Source organism: Oncorhynchus gorbuscha, linkage group LG13 (assembly GCF_021184085.1).
Source record: "Oncorhynchus gorbuscha isolate QuinsamMale2020 ecotype Even-year linkage group LG13, OgorEven_v1.0, whole genome shotgun sequence".
Lineage (NCBI taxonomy): Eukaryota > Metazoa > Chordata > Actinopteri > Salmoniformes > Salmonidae > Oncorhynchus > Oncorhynchus gorbuscha.
This window is the reverse complement of record NC_060185.1, coordinates 1,952,755-1,965,254: the sequence shown is the minus strand read 5'-3', so window position 1 is coordinate 1,965,254 and position 12,500 is coordinate 1,952,755. Positions and strand designations below refer to the sequence as shown.

Genomic DNA, 12,500 nt, shown 5'->3' with positions numbered 1-12,500 from the left:
ACAACCAGTCTGCTGTGGTTTCACTACCTGAACAACAACCAGTCTGCTGTGGTTTCAACCTGAACAACAACCAGTCTGCTGTGGTTTCACTACCTGAACAACAACCAGTCTGCTGTGGTTTCACTACCTGAACAACAACCAGTCTGCTGTGGTTTCAACCTGAACAACAACCAGTCTGCTGTGGTTTCACTACCTGAACAACAACCAGTCTGCTGTGGTTTCACTACCTGAACAACAACCAGTCTGCTGTGGTTTCACTACCTGAACAACAACCAGTCTGCTGTGGTTTCACTACCTGAACAACAACCAGTCTGCTGTGGTTTCACTACCTGAACAACAACCAGTCTGCTGTGGTTTCACTACCTGAACAACAACCAGTCTGCTGTGGTTTCACTACCTGAACAACAACCAGTCTGCTGTGGTTTCACTACCTGAACAACAACCAGTCTGCTGTGGTTTCACTACCTGAACAACAACCATTCTGCTGTGGTTTCAACCTGAACAACAACCAGTCTGCTGTGGTTTCAACCTGAACAACAACCAGTCTGCTGTGGTTTCACTACCTGAACAACAACCAGTCTGCTGTGGTTTCAACCTGAACAACAACCAGTCTGCTGTGGTTTCACTACCTGAACAACAACCAGTCTGCTGTGGTTTCACTACCTGAACAACAACCAGTCTGCTGTGGGTTCACTACCTGAACAACAACCAGTCTGCTGTGGTTTCACTACCTGAACAACAACCAGTCTGCTGTGGTTTCACTACCTGAACAACAACCAGTCTGCTGTGGTTTCACTACCTGAACAAAACCATTCTGCTGTGGGTTCACTACCTGAACAACAACCAGTCTGCTGTGGGTTCACTACCTGAACAACAACCAGTCTGCTGTGGGTTCACTACCTGAACAACAACCAGTCTGCTGTGGTTTCACTACCTGAACAACAACCAGTCTGCTGTGGTTTCACTACCTGAACAACAACCAGTCTGCTGTGGTTTCACTACCTGAACAACAACCAGTCTGCTGTGGTTTCACTACCTGAACAACAACCAGTCTGCTGTGGTTTCACTACCTGAACAACAACCAGTCTGCTGTGGGTTCACTACCTGAACAACAACCAGTCTGCTGTGGTTTCACTACCTGAACAACAACCAGTCTGCTGTGGGTTCAACCTGAACAACAACCAGTCTGCTGTGGGTTCACTACCTGAACAACAACCAGTCTGCTGTGGGTTCAACCTGAACAACAACCAGTCTGCTGTGGGTTCAACCTGAACAACAACCAGTCTGCTGTGGGTTCAACCTGAACAACAACCAGTCTGCTGTGGTTTCACTACCTGAACAACAACCAGTCTGCTGTGGTTTCACTACCTGAACAACAACCAGTCTGCTGTGGGTTCACTACCTGAACAACAACCAGTCTGCTGTGGTTTCACTACCTGAACAACAACCAGTCTGCTGTGGTTTCACTACCTGAACAACAACCAGTCTGCTGTGGTTTCACTACCTGAACAACAACCAGTCTGCTGTGGTTTCACTACTGAACCCAGTCTGAACAACAACAACCAGTCTGCTGTGGTTTCACTACCTGAACAACAACCAGTCTGCTGTGGTTTCACTACCTGAACAACAACCAGTCTGCTGTGGTTTCACTACCTGAACAACAACCAGTCTGCTGTGGTTTCACTACCTGAACAACAACCAGTCTGCTGTGGTTTCACTACCTGAACAACAACCAGTCTGCTGTGGGTTCACTACCTGAACAACAACCAGTCTGCTGTGGGTTCACTACCTGAACAACAACCAGTCTGCTGTGGGTTCACTACCTGAACAACAACCAGTCTGCTGTGGTTTCACTACCTGAACAACAACCAGTCTGCTGTGGTTTCACTACCTGAACAACAACCAGTCTGCTGTGGGTTCAACCTGAACAACAACCAGTCTGCTGTGGGTTCACTACCTGAACAACAACCAGTCTGCTGTGGGTTCACTACCTGAACAACAACCAGTCTGCTGTGGTTTCACTACCTGAACAACAACCAGTCTGCTGTGGGTTCACTACCTGAACAACAACCAGTCTGCTGTGGGTTCACTACCTGAACAACAACCAGTCTGCTGTGGGTTCACTACCTGAACAACAACCAGTCTGCTGTGGTTTCACTACCTGAACAACAACCAGTCTGCTGTGGTTTCACTACCTGAACAACAATTTGTATTTGTATGTTGGATATTATGGATCCCCATTAGTTCCTGTCAAGGCAGCAGCTACTCTTCCTGGGGTTTATTATGGATCCCCATTAGTTCCTGTCAAGGCAGCAGCTACTCTTCCTGGGGTTTATTATGGATCCCCATTAGTTCCTGTCAAGGCAGCAGCTACTCTTCCTGGGTTTATTATGTTTATGGATCCCCATTAGTTCCTGTCAAGGCAGCAGCTACTCTTCCTGGGGTTTATTATGGATCCCCATTAGTTCCTGCCAAGGCAGCAGCTACTCTTCCTGGGGTTTATTATGGATCCCCATTAGTTCCTGTCAAGGCAGCAGCTACTCTTCCTGGGGTTTATTATGGATCCCCATTAGTTCCTGCCAAGGCAGCAGCTACTCTTCCTGGGGTTTATTATGGATCCCCATTAGTTCCTGCCAAGGCAGCAGCTACTCTTCCTGGGGTTTATTATGGATCCCCATTAGTTCCTGCCAAGGCAGCAGCTACTCTTCCTGTGGTTTATTATGGATCCCCATTAGTTCCTGCCAAGGCAGCAGCTACTCTTCCTGGGGTTTATTATAGATCCCCATTAGTTCCTGTCAAGGCAGCAGCTACTCTTCCTGGGGTTTATTATGGATCCCCATTAGTTCCTGCCAAGGCAGCAGCTACTCTTCCTGGGGTTTATTATGGATCCCCATTAGTTCCTGTCAAGTCAGCAGCTACTCTTCCTGGGGTTTATTATGGGTCCCCATTAGTTCCTGTCAAGGCAGCAGCCACTCTTCCTGGGGTTTATTATGGATCCCCATTAGTTCCTGCCAAGGCAGCAGCTACTCTTCCTGGGGTTTATTATGGATCCCCATTAGTTCCTGCCAAGGCAGCAGCTACTCTTCCTGGGGTTTATTATGGATCCCCATTAGTTCCTGCCAAGGCAGCAGCTACTCTTAGAAACTAGGGCCTGTAGGACCTGCCTTGTTGATAGTGCTGTTAACAAGGTAGAAAGTAGGGCCTGTAGGACCTGCCTTGTTGATAGTGTTGCTAAGAAGGTAGAAACTAGGGCCTGTAGGACCTGGCTTGTTGATAGTGTTGTTAAGAAGGTAGAAACTAGGGCCTGTAGGACCTGCCTTGTTGATAGTGTTGTTAAGAAGGTAGAAACTAGGGCCTGCAGGACCTGGTCTGGACCTGGTCTGATCTGGGACCAGGATACTTAGTAAAGACTACAGGTCTGATCTGGGACCAGAGCTACTTAGTAAAGACTACAGGTCTGATCTGGGACCAGGGATACTTAGTAAAGACTACAGATCTGATCTGGGACCAGGATACTTAGTAAAGACTACAGGTCTGATCTGGGACCAGGATACTTAGTAAAGACTACAGGTCTGATCTGGGACCAGGGATACTTAGTAAAGACTACAGGTCTGATCTGGGACCAGGGCTACTTACGTTCTGCAGGTTGAACTGGAGCTGTTGTTTGTAAGGCTCAAACTCGTGAGCGAGCTCATATCCTTCGTGGTAGAACGTGAACAGACCCTGCAGGAAGGCCAGCAGCTGAGAGGGAGAGACAAGAACATGTCATCCTAACTAATGTATGTATAAACTTTAACATTTAACGGTTGTTGACAGACTCCCAAACGGAGTACTTCACTCCGAGCTGGACACTAAAACCTTTACTTTACCGGTTCCACAAACTCAAACTTCTTCTTCTCTTGGACCTCCTGAATCTTGAAGACGTACTCCAGGGAAGCATCATAGAACACCTGCCTCTCCTTGTCAATCTGTGTGTCTGCCTGCAGGTTAACAAACAGAGGGTTAACGTTAGGACGAAGGGAAAGGCAGTGTGTGTGTGTGTGTGTGTGTGTGTGTGTGTGTGTGTGTGTGTGTGTGTGTGTGTGTGTGTGTGTGTGTGTGTGTGTGTGTGTGTGTGTGTGTGTGTGTGTGTGTGTGTGTGTGTGTGTGTGTGTGTGTGTGTGTGTGTGTGTGTGTGTGTGTGTGTGTGTGTGCGTGTATAACTGTGTGCGTGTATAACTGTGTGCGTGCGTATGCATGCGCGTGTGTGTGTGACTGTGTGACTGTGTGTGTGCATGCTTGTGTGTGTGTGTGTGACTGTGTGTGTGTGCATGCGCGTGTGTGTGTGTGTGTGTGACTGTGTGTGCGTATGCATGCGCGTGTGTGTGTGTGCATGGGCACGTACATGTCTGTGTTGCGTCTGTGTACTGTGGAGGCTATTTGAGAAAGGGTTAATGGTTACACCATCCGGGTTTAGAGAGTACTCTTCCGTGTGTTTGTCTGTGAAGGTACTGGCTAACCAGCAGGATAAACATTGTTGTCATTGACATTGTGCAGTTGACCTTAGAAAAGCTGCGTTTCCTATATAGTGCACTACATTTAACTAGGGCCGTTTAGGACACAGCCATCCATTCATCACAAAGGCCTGTCCAGGTGCTTGAATCAGATATAACATGTGCTCATAGTTAGCAACGTGATGTCTTGTAACAAGGACTTACCTCTTGCTTTGCCTCGTAACTGGGACATACCTCTTGTCTTGCCTCGTAACAAGGACTTACCTCTTGTCTTGCCTCGTAACTGGGACATACCTCTTGTCTTGCCTCGTAACTGGGACTTACCTCTTGTTTTGCCTCGTAACTGGGACATACCTCTTGTTTTGCCTCGTAACTGGGACTTATCTCTTGTTTTGCCTCGTAACTGGGACTTATCTCTTGTTTTGCCTCGTAACTGGGACATACCTCTTGTTTTGCCTCGTAACTTGGACACACCTCTTGTTTTGCCTCGTAACTGGGACATACCTCTTGTTTTGCCTCGTAACTGGGACATACCTCTTGTTTTGCCTCGTAACTGGGACATACCTCTTGTTTTGCCTCGTAACTGGGACATACCTCTTGTTTTGCCTCGTAACTGGGACATACCTCTTGTTTTGCCTCGTAACTGGGACATACCTCTTGTAAGAACGGTTCTTTCTTCCTGGAAGACAAGGCCAGATGCTTCTCTAGAACGGTGTAGTATTTCTCTGTCTCCTTGTCAAACTTCTTCTTCCCTTCCTGAGAAAGACAACAAACAGATCAACACATGGTAGCAACTCCTCAACACATGGTAGAAACACATCAACACATGGTAGAAACTCATCAACACATGGTAGAAACACATCAACACATGGTAGAAACACATCAACACATGGTAGAAACACATCAACACATGGTAGAAACACATCAACACATGGTAGAAACACATCAACACATGGTAGAAACACATCAACACATGGTAGCAACTCATCAACACATGGTAGCAACTCATCAACACATGGTAGCAACTCATCAACACATGGTAGCAACTCCTCAACACATGGTAGAAACACATCAACACATGGTAGAAACACATCAACACATGGTAGAAACACATCAACACATGGTAGAAACACATCAACACATGGTAGAAACACATCAACACATGGTAGAAACACATCAACACATGGTAGCAACTCATCAACACATGGTAGAAACACATCAACACATGGTAGAAACACATCAACACATGGTAGAAACACATCAACACATGGTAGCAACTCATCAACACATGGTAGAAACACATCAACACATGGTAGAAACACATCAACACATGGTAGAAACACATCAACACATGGTAGAAACACATCAACACATGGTAGCAACTCATCAACACATGGTAGAAACACATCAACACATGGTAGCAACTCATCAACACATGGTAGAAACACATCAACACATGGTAGCAACTCATCAACACATGGTAGAAACACATCAACACATGGTAGCAACTCATCAACACATGGTAGAAACACATCAACACATGGTAGCAACTCATCAACACATGGTAGAAACACATCAACACATGGTAGAAACATCTCAACACATGGTAGCAACTCCTCAACACATGGTAGAAACACATCAACACATGGTAGAAACACATCAACACATGGTAGAAACACATCAACACATGGTAGCAACTAATCAACACATGGTAGAAACACATCAACACATGGTAGAAACACATCAACACATGGTAGAAACACATCAACACATGGTAGAAACTCATCAACACATGGTAGAAACACATCAACACATGGTAGAAACACATCAACACATGGTAGAAACACATCAACACATGGTAGAAACACATCAACACATGGTAGAAACACATCAACACATGGTAGCAACTCATCAACACATGGTAGAAACACATCAACACATGGTAGAAACACATCAACACATGGTAGCAACTCATCAACACATGGTAGAAACACATCAACACATGGTAGCAACTCATCAACACATGGTAGAAACATCTCAACACATGGTAGAAACATCTCAACACATGGTAGCACCTCCTCAACACATGGTAGCAACTCATCAACACATGGTAGAAACATCTCAACACATGGTAGAAACATCTCAACACATGGTAGCAACTCATCAACACATGGTAGAAACATCTCAACACATGGTAGCACCTCCTCAACACATGGTAGCACCTCCTCAACACATGGTAGCACCTCCTCAACACATGGTAGCACCTCCTCAACACATGGTAGAAACATCTCAACACATGGTAGAAACATCTCAACAAATGGTAGCAACTCCTCAACACATGGTAGAAACACATCAACACATGGTAGAAACACATCAACACATGGTAGAAACACATCAACACATGGTAGCAACTCATCAACACATGGTAGAAACACATCAACACATGGTAGCAACTCATCAACACATGGTAGAAACACATCAACACATGGTAGCAACTCATCAACACATGGTAGAAACACATCAACACATGGTAGCAACTCATCAACACATGGTAGAAACACATCAACACATGGTAGCAACTCATCAACACATGGTAGAAACACATCAACACATGGTAGAAACACATCAACACATGGTAGCAACTCCTCAACACATGGTAGAAACACATCAACACATGGTAGAAACACATCAACACATGGTAGAAACACATCAACACATGGTAGCAACTAATCAACACATGGTAGAAACACATCAACACATGGTAGCAACTCATCAACACATGGTAGAAACACATCAACACATGGTAGAAACACATCAACACATGGTAGCAACTCATCAACACATGGTAGAAACACATCAACACATGGTAGAAACACATCAACACATGGTAGAAACACATCAACACATGGTAGAAACACATCAACACATGGTAGAAACACATCAACACATGGTAGAAACACATCAACACATGGTAGAAACACATCAACACATGGTAGCAACTCATCAACACATGGTAGAAACACATCAACACATGGTAGCAACTCATCAACACATGGTAGAAACATCTCAACACATGGTAGAAACATCTCAACACATGGTAGCACCTCCTCAACACATGGTAGCAACTCATCAACACATGGTAGAAACATCTCAACACATGGTAGAAACATCTCAACACATGGTAGCAACTCATCAACACATGGTAGAAACATCTCAACACATGGTAGCACCTCCTCAACACATGGTAGCACCTCCTCAACACATGGTAGCACCTCCTCAACACATGGTAGCACCTCCTCAACACATGGTAGAAACATCTCAACACATGGTAGAAACATCTCAACAAATGGTAGCAACTCCTCAACACATGGTAGCAACACCTCAACACATGGTAGCAACACCTCAACACATGGTAGCAACACCTCAACACATGGTAGAAACATCTCAACACATGGTAGCAACATCTCAACACATGGTAGCAACTCCTCAACACATGGTAGCAACACCTCAACACACAGTGCAACGTGATATAACAGTCTCTTGACAAACATTACTGGAGCTGTGTCCCAATTATCTGTCCTCCTTCTCCAAGTTTGTCCTTGTTTACTTCCATTTGCTGATTTGAAAGGAAATGACTGGTATAATACACATGGTGGAAACTCCCTCCAGCCCAGGGATGGACAACTTTACAAAGAAATCTGTACTCATCATGTGGGGCCCACAGTGGCTCGCGGGTCTGCTACCCACATCCATACCACACACATGCAGTCGGAGCTGGCCCTAGCCTTTTGATGGCCCTAAGCAGTCAGAGCTGGCCCTAGCCTTTTGATGGCCCTAAGCAGTCGGAGCTGGCCCTAGCCTTTTGAAGGCCCTAAGCAGTCAGAGCTGGCCCTAGCCTTTTGATGGCCCTAAGCAGTCGGAGCTGGCCCTAGCCTTTTGATGGCCCTAAGCAGTCAGAGCTGGCCCTAGCCTTTTGATGGCCCTAAGCAGTCAGAGCTGGCCCTAGCCTTTTGATGGCCCTAAGCAGTCAGAGCTGGCCCTAGCCTTTTGATGGCCCTATGCAGTCAGAGTTGGCCCTAGCCTTTTGATGGCCCTATGCAGTCAGAGCTGGCCCTAGCCTTTTAATGGCCCTATGCAGTCAGAGTTGGCGCTAGCCCTTTGATGGCCCTATGCAGTCAGAGCTGGCCCTAGCCTTTTGATGGCCCTATGCAGTCAGAGCTGGCCCTAGCCTTTTGATGGCCCTATGCAGTCAGAGCTGGCCCTAGCCTTTTGAAGGCCCTAAGCATTCAGAGCTGGCCCTAGCCTTTTGAAGGCCCTAAGCAGTCAGAGCTGGCCCTAGCCTTTTGAAGGCCCTAAGCAGTCAGAGCTGGCCCTAGCCTTTTGAAGGCCCTAAGCAGTCAGAGCTGGCCCTAGTCTTTTGATGGCCCTATGCAGTCAGAGTTGGCCCTAGCCTTTTGATGGCCCTATGCAGTTAGAGCTGGCCCTAGCCTTTTGATGGCCCTATGCAGTCAGAGCTGGCCCTAGCCTTTTGATGGCCCTAGCCTTTGGAAGGCCCTAGTCTTTTGAAGGCCCTAGCCTTTGGAAGGCCCTAGTCTTTTGATGGCCCTAGCCTTTGGAAGGCCCTAGTCTTTTGAAGGCCCTAAGCTACACCCACCTCTGGAGCAAAACATTTCAGCAGAACCCGTCTTGACAGCGGAGAAAAACAAATCTTGCAATATTGCCATGGGGCGGAGAGGAAATGTTTTCAGTTTTTAATATGATATCTGAGTGAGAGGGACTAACAAAATCATGATGGGCCCCCTGGGCAGTACTTCGACAATGATTACTACAAGCTTAGATAGCTGGCCGGCTAGACTAACTTACAAAAAAAACAATGTTTGTTGACACGGACTATATTAGAGACTGACATAACAACAACAAAACTTCTGAAACTCAACCAAGTATCGCAATTGCACCTTGTGTATTCTAATATTCTAACTCTCAACAGGAAACTCTGAGTAAAAAATACATCTCCTTCTCTCTCTATCTCTATATATATATATATGTATTATTTTTTCTATTATTTTGACAAGATAATCGAGTGACTGTTCTAACAATGGAAATACATGTCCTCAAAGATGGAAGGCAAAACGGGAGGAGGCGAGATCAGGTGGGACCATTCTAGCCAATGAGAGGACAGATAATTGTGTGAACAACAGGCACAACTCTGATATAAAGATGTCGAAATGCCACCTGCGTCCACTTATATCAGTCCATTCATAACAACCTCACCAGTACAAAACTTCTATTCGATCAAATAAGCCTCAAGTAGCAAATAACATTTTAATGTTTTTGCTGACACTCTCATATTGACCTCCTCATTTCGTGGTCTTATTTTCGTGGACAGATTTTGGGTGGAGTAAATTCTCTCACTTTGCCTATTCCTCTATGGACACACCCTATTCCTCTGTGGGGACACCCTATTCCTCTGTGGACACACCATATTCCTCTATGGATACACCCTATTTATTCCTCTATGGGGACAGCCTATTTCTCTATGGGGACACCCTATTCCTCTATGGACACACCCTATTCCTCTGTGGACACACCCTATTCCTCTATGGACACCCCCTATTCCTCTGAGGGGACACCCTATTCCTCTATGGACACACCCTATTCCTCTATGGACACCCTATTCCTCTATGGGGACACCCTATTCCTCTATGGGGACACCCTATTCCTCTATGGACACCCTATTCCTCTGTGGGGACACTCTATTCCTCTATGGGGACACCCTATTCCTCTATGGACACCCTATTCCTCTGTGGGGACACCCTATTCCTCTGTGGGGACACCCTATTCCTCTATGGACACACCCTATTCCTCTATGGACACCCTATTCCTCTATGGGGACACCCTATTCCTCTATGGGGACACCCTATTCCTCTATGGGGACACCCTATTCCTCTGTGGGGACACTCTATTCCTCTATGGGGACACCCTATTCCTCTATGGACACCCTATTTCTCTATGGATACACCCTATTCCTCTATGGGGACACCCTATTCCTATATGGGGACACCCTATTCCTCTATGGGGACACCCTATTCCTCTATGGATACACCCTATTCCTCTATGGGGACACCCTATTCCTATATGGGGACACCCTATTCCTCTATGGGGACACCCTATTCCTCTATGGATACACCCTATTCCTCTATGGGGACACCCTATTCCTCTATGGGGACACCCTATTCCTCTATGGGGACACACCCTATTCCTCTATGGAGACACCCTATTCCTCTGTGGGGACACCCTGTTCCTCTGTGGGGACACCCTATTCCTCTGTGGGGACACCCTATTCCTCTGTGGGGACACCCTATTCCTCTATGGATACACCCTATTCCTCTATGGGGACACCCTGTTCCTCTATGGGGACACCCTATTCCTCTATGGGGACACCCTATTCCTCTATGGGGACACCCTATTCCTCTATGGGGACACCCTATGCCTCTATGGGGACACCCTATTCCTCTATGGATACACCCTATTCCTCTATGTACACCCTATTCCTCTATGGGGACACACCCTATTCCTCTATGGACACACCCTATTCCTCTATGGGGACACCCTATTCCTCTGTGGGGACACCCTGTTCCTCTGTGGGGACACCCTATTCATCTATGGGGACACCCTATTCCTCTATGGATACACCCTATTCCTCTATGGGGACACCCTATTCCTCTGTGGGGACACCCTATTCCTCTATGGACACACCCTATTCCTCTATGGACACCATATTCCTCTATGGGGACACCATATTCCTCTATGGGGACACCCTATTCCTCTATGGGGACACCCTATTCCTCTGTGGGGACACCCTATTCCTCTGTGGGGACACCCTATTCCTCTATGGACACCCTATTCCTCTATGGGGACACCCTATTCCTCTGTGGGGACACCCTATTCCTCTGTGGGGACACCCTATTCCTCTGTGGGGACACCCTATTCCTCTATGGGGACACCCTATTCCTCTGTGGACACCCTATTCCTCTGTGGACACACCCTATTCCTCTATGGACACCCTATTCCTCTGTGGGGACACCCTATTCCTCTATGGGGACACCCTATTCCTCTATGGATACACCCTATTCCTCTATGGGGACACCCTATTCCTCTATGGGGACACACCCTATTCCTCTATGAACACACCCTATTCCTCTATGGACACACCCTATTCCTCTGTGGGGACACCCTGCTCCTCTGTGGGGACACCCTATTCCTCTATGGGCACACCCTATTCCTCTGTGGGGACACCCTATTCCTCTATGGGGACACCCTGTTCCTCTATGGGGACACCCTATTCCTCTGTGGGGACACCCTATTCCTCTATGGACACACCCTATTCCTCTGTGGACACACCCTATTCCTCTGTGGGGACACCCTATTCCTCTATGGATACACCCTATTCCTCTATGGGGACACCCTGTTCCTCTATGGGGACATCCTATTCCTCTATGGGGACACCCTATTCCTCTATGGGGACACCACAATGTTGGTTAAGGGCTCGTAAGTAACCACAAATAACATTTGATTTAATTTGAAGGCGCCTGGGAGATGTGATGACACCACAAGGCCACCAGGTGGTAGTCTAACTTTCTCTTACCATGACCGTGTTCTGAAACCAGTGTTTCGTATTCTTGTCAATTGAATAGTACAGGTCATAAAACTGACATTCTACAGTTAAATGATCAGAAAGCAACGTGAATATGGTCGTTGAGGACCTCAATATATCATGGACACTGAGAGAGAGAGAAAGAGAGAGAGGCAGAGAGAGAGAGAGAGAGAGAGAGAGAGAGAGAGAGAGAGAGAGACAGAGAGAGAGACAGAGAGAGAGACAGAGAGTGAGAGAGAGAGAGACAGAGAGACAGAGAGAGACACAGAGAGAGAGAGAGAGAGAGAGAGAGAGAGAGAGAGACACAGAGAGAGAGACAGAGAGACAGAGAGAGAGAGACACAGAGAGAGAGA

General features: G+C 46.6%; 1 protein-coding gene across 4 annotated transcripts in view; it reads right to left on the bottom strand.

Moving 5' to 3' along the window:
* LOC123992447 (rho GTPase-activating protein 42-like) overlaps positions 1 to 12,500 on the bottom strand; it is a 222,029-nt gene that overhangs the window by 56,549 nt on the left and 152,980 nt on the right. For all 4 annotated transcript variants that reach the window (XM_046293584.1, XM_046293585.1, XM_046293586.1 and 1 more), the window contains exons 5-7: positions 5,148 to 5,249; positions 3,870 to 3,980; positions 3,637 to 3,741 (exon numbers count right to left, since the gene is read on the bottom strand). In XM_046293584.1, coding sequence (XP_046149540.1) covers positions 3,637 to 3,741; positions 3,870 to 3,980; positions 5,148 to 5,249 — 318 coding nt within the window. The remainder of the gene's footprint in view (positions 1 to 3,636; positions 3,742 to 3,869; positions 3,981 to 5,147; positions 5,250 to 12,500) is intronic.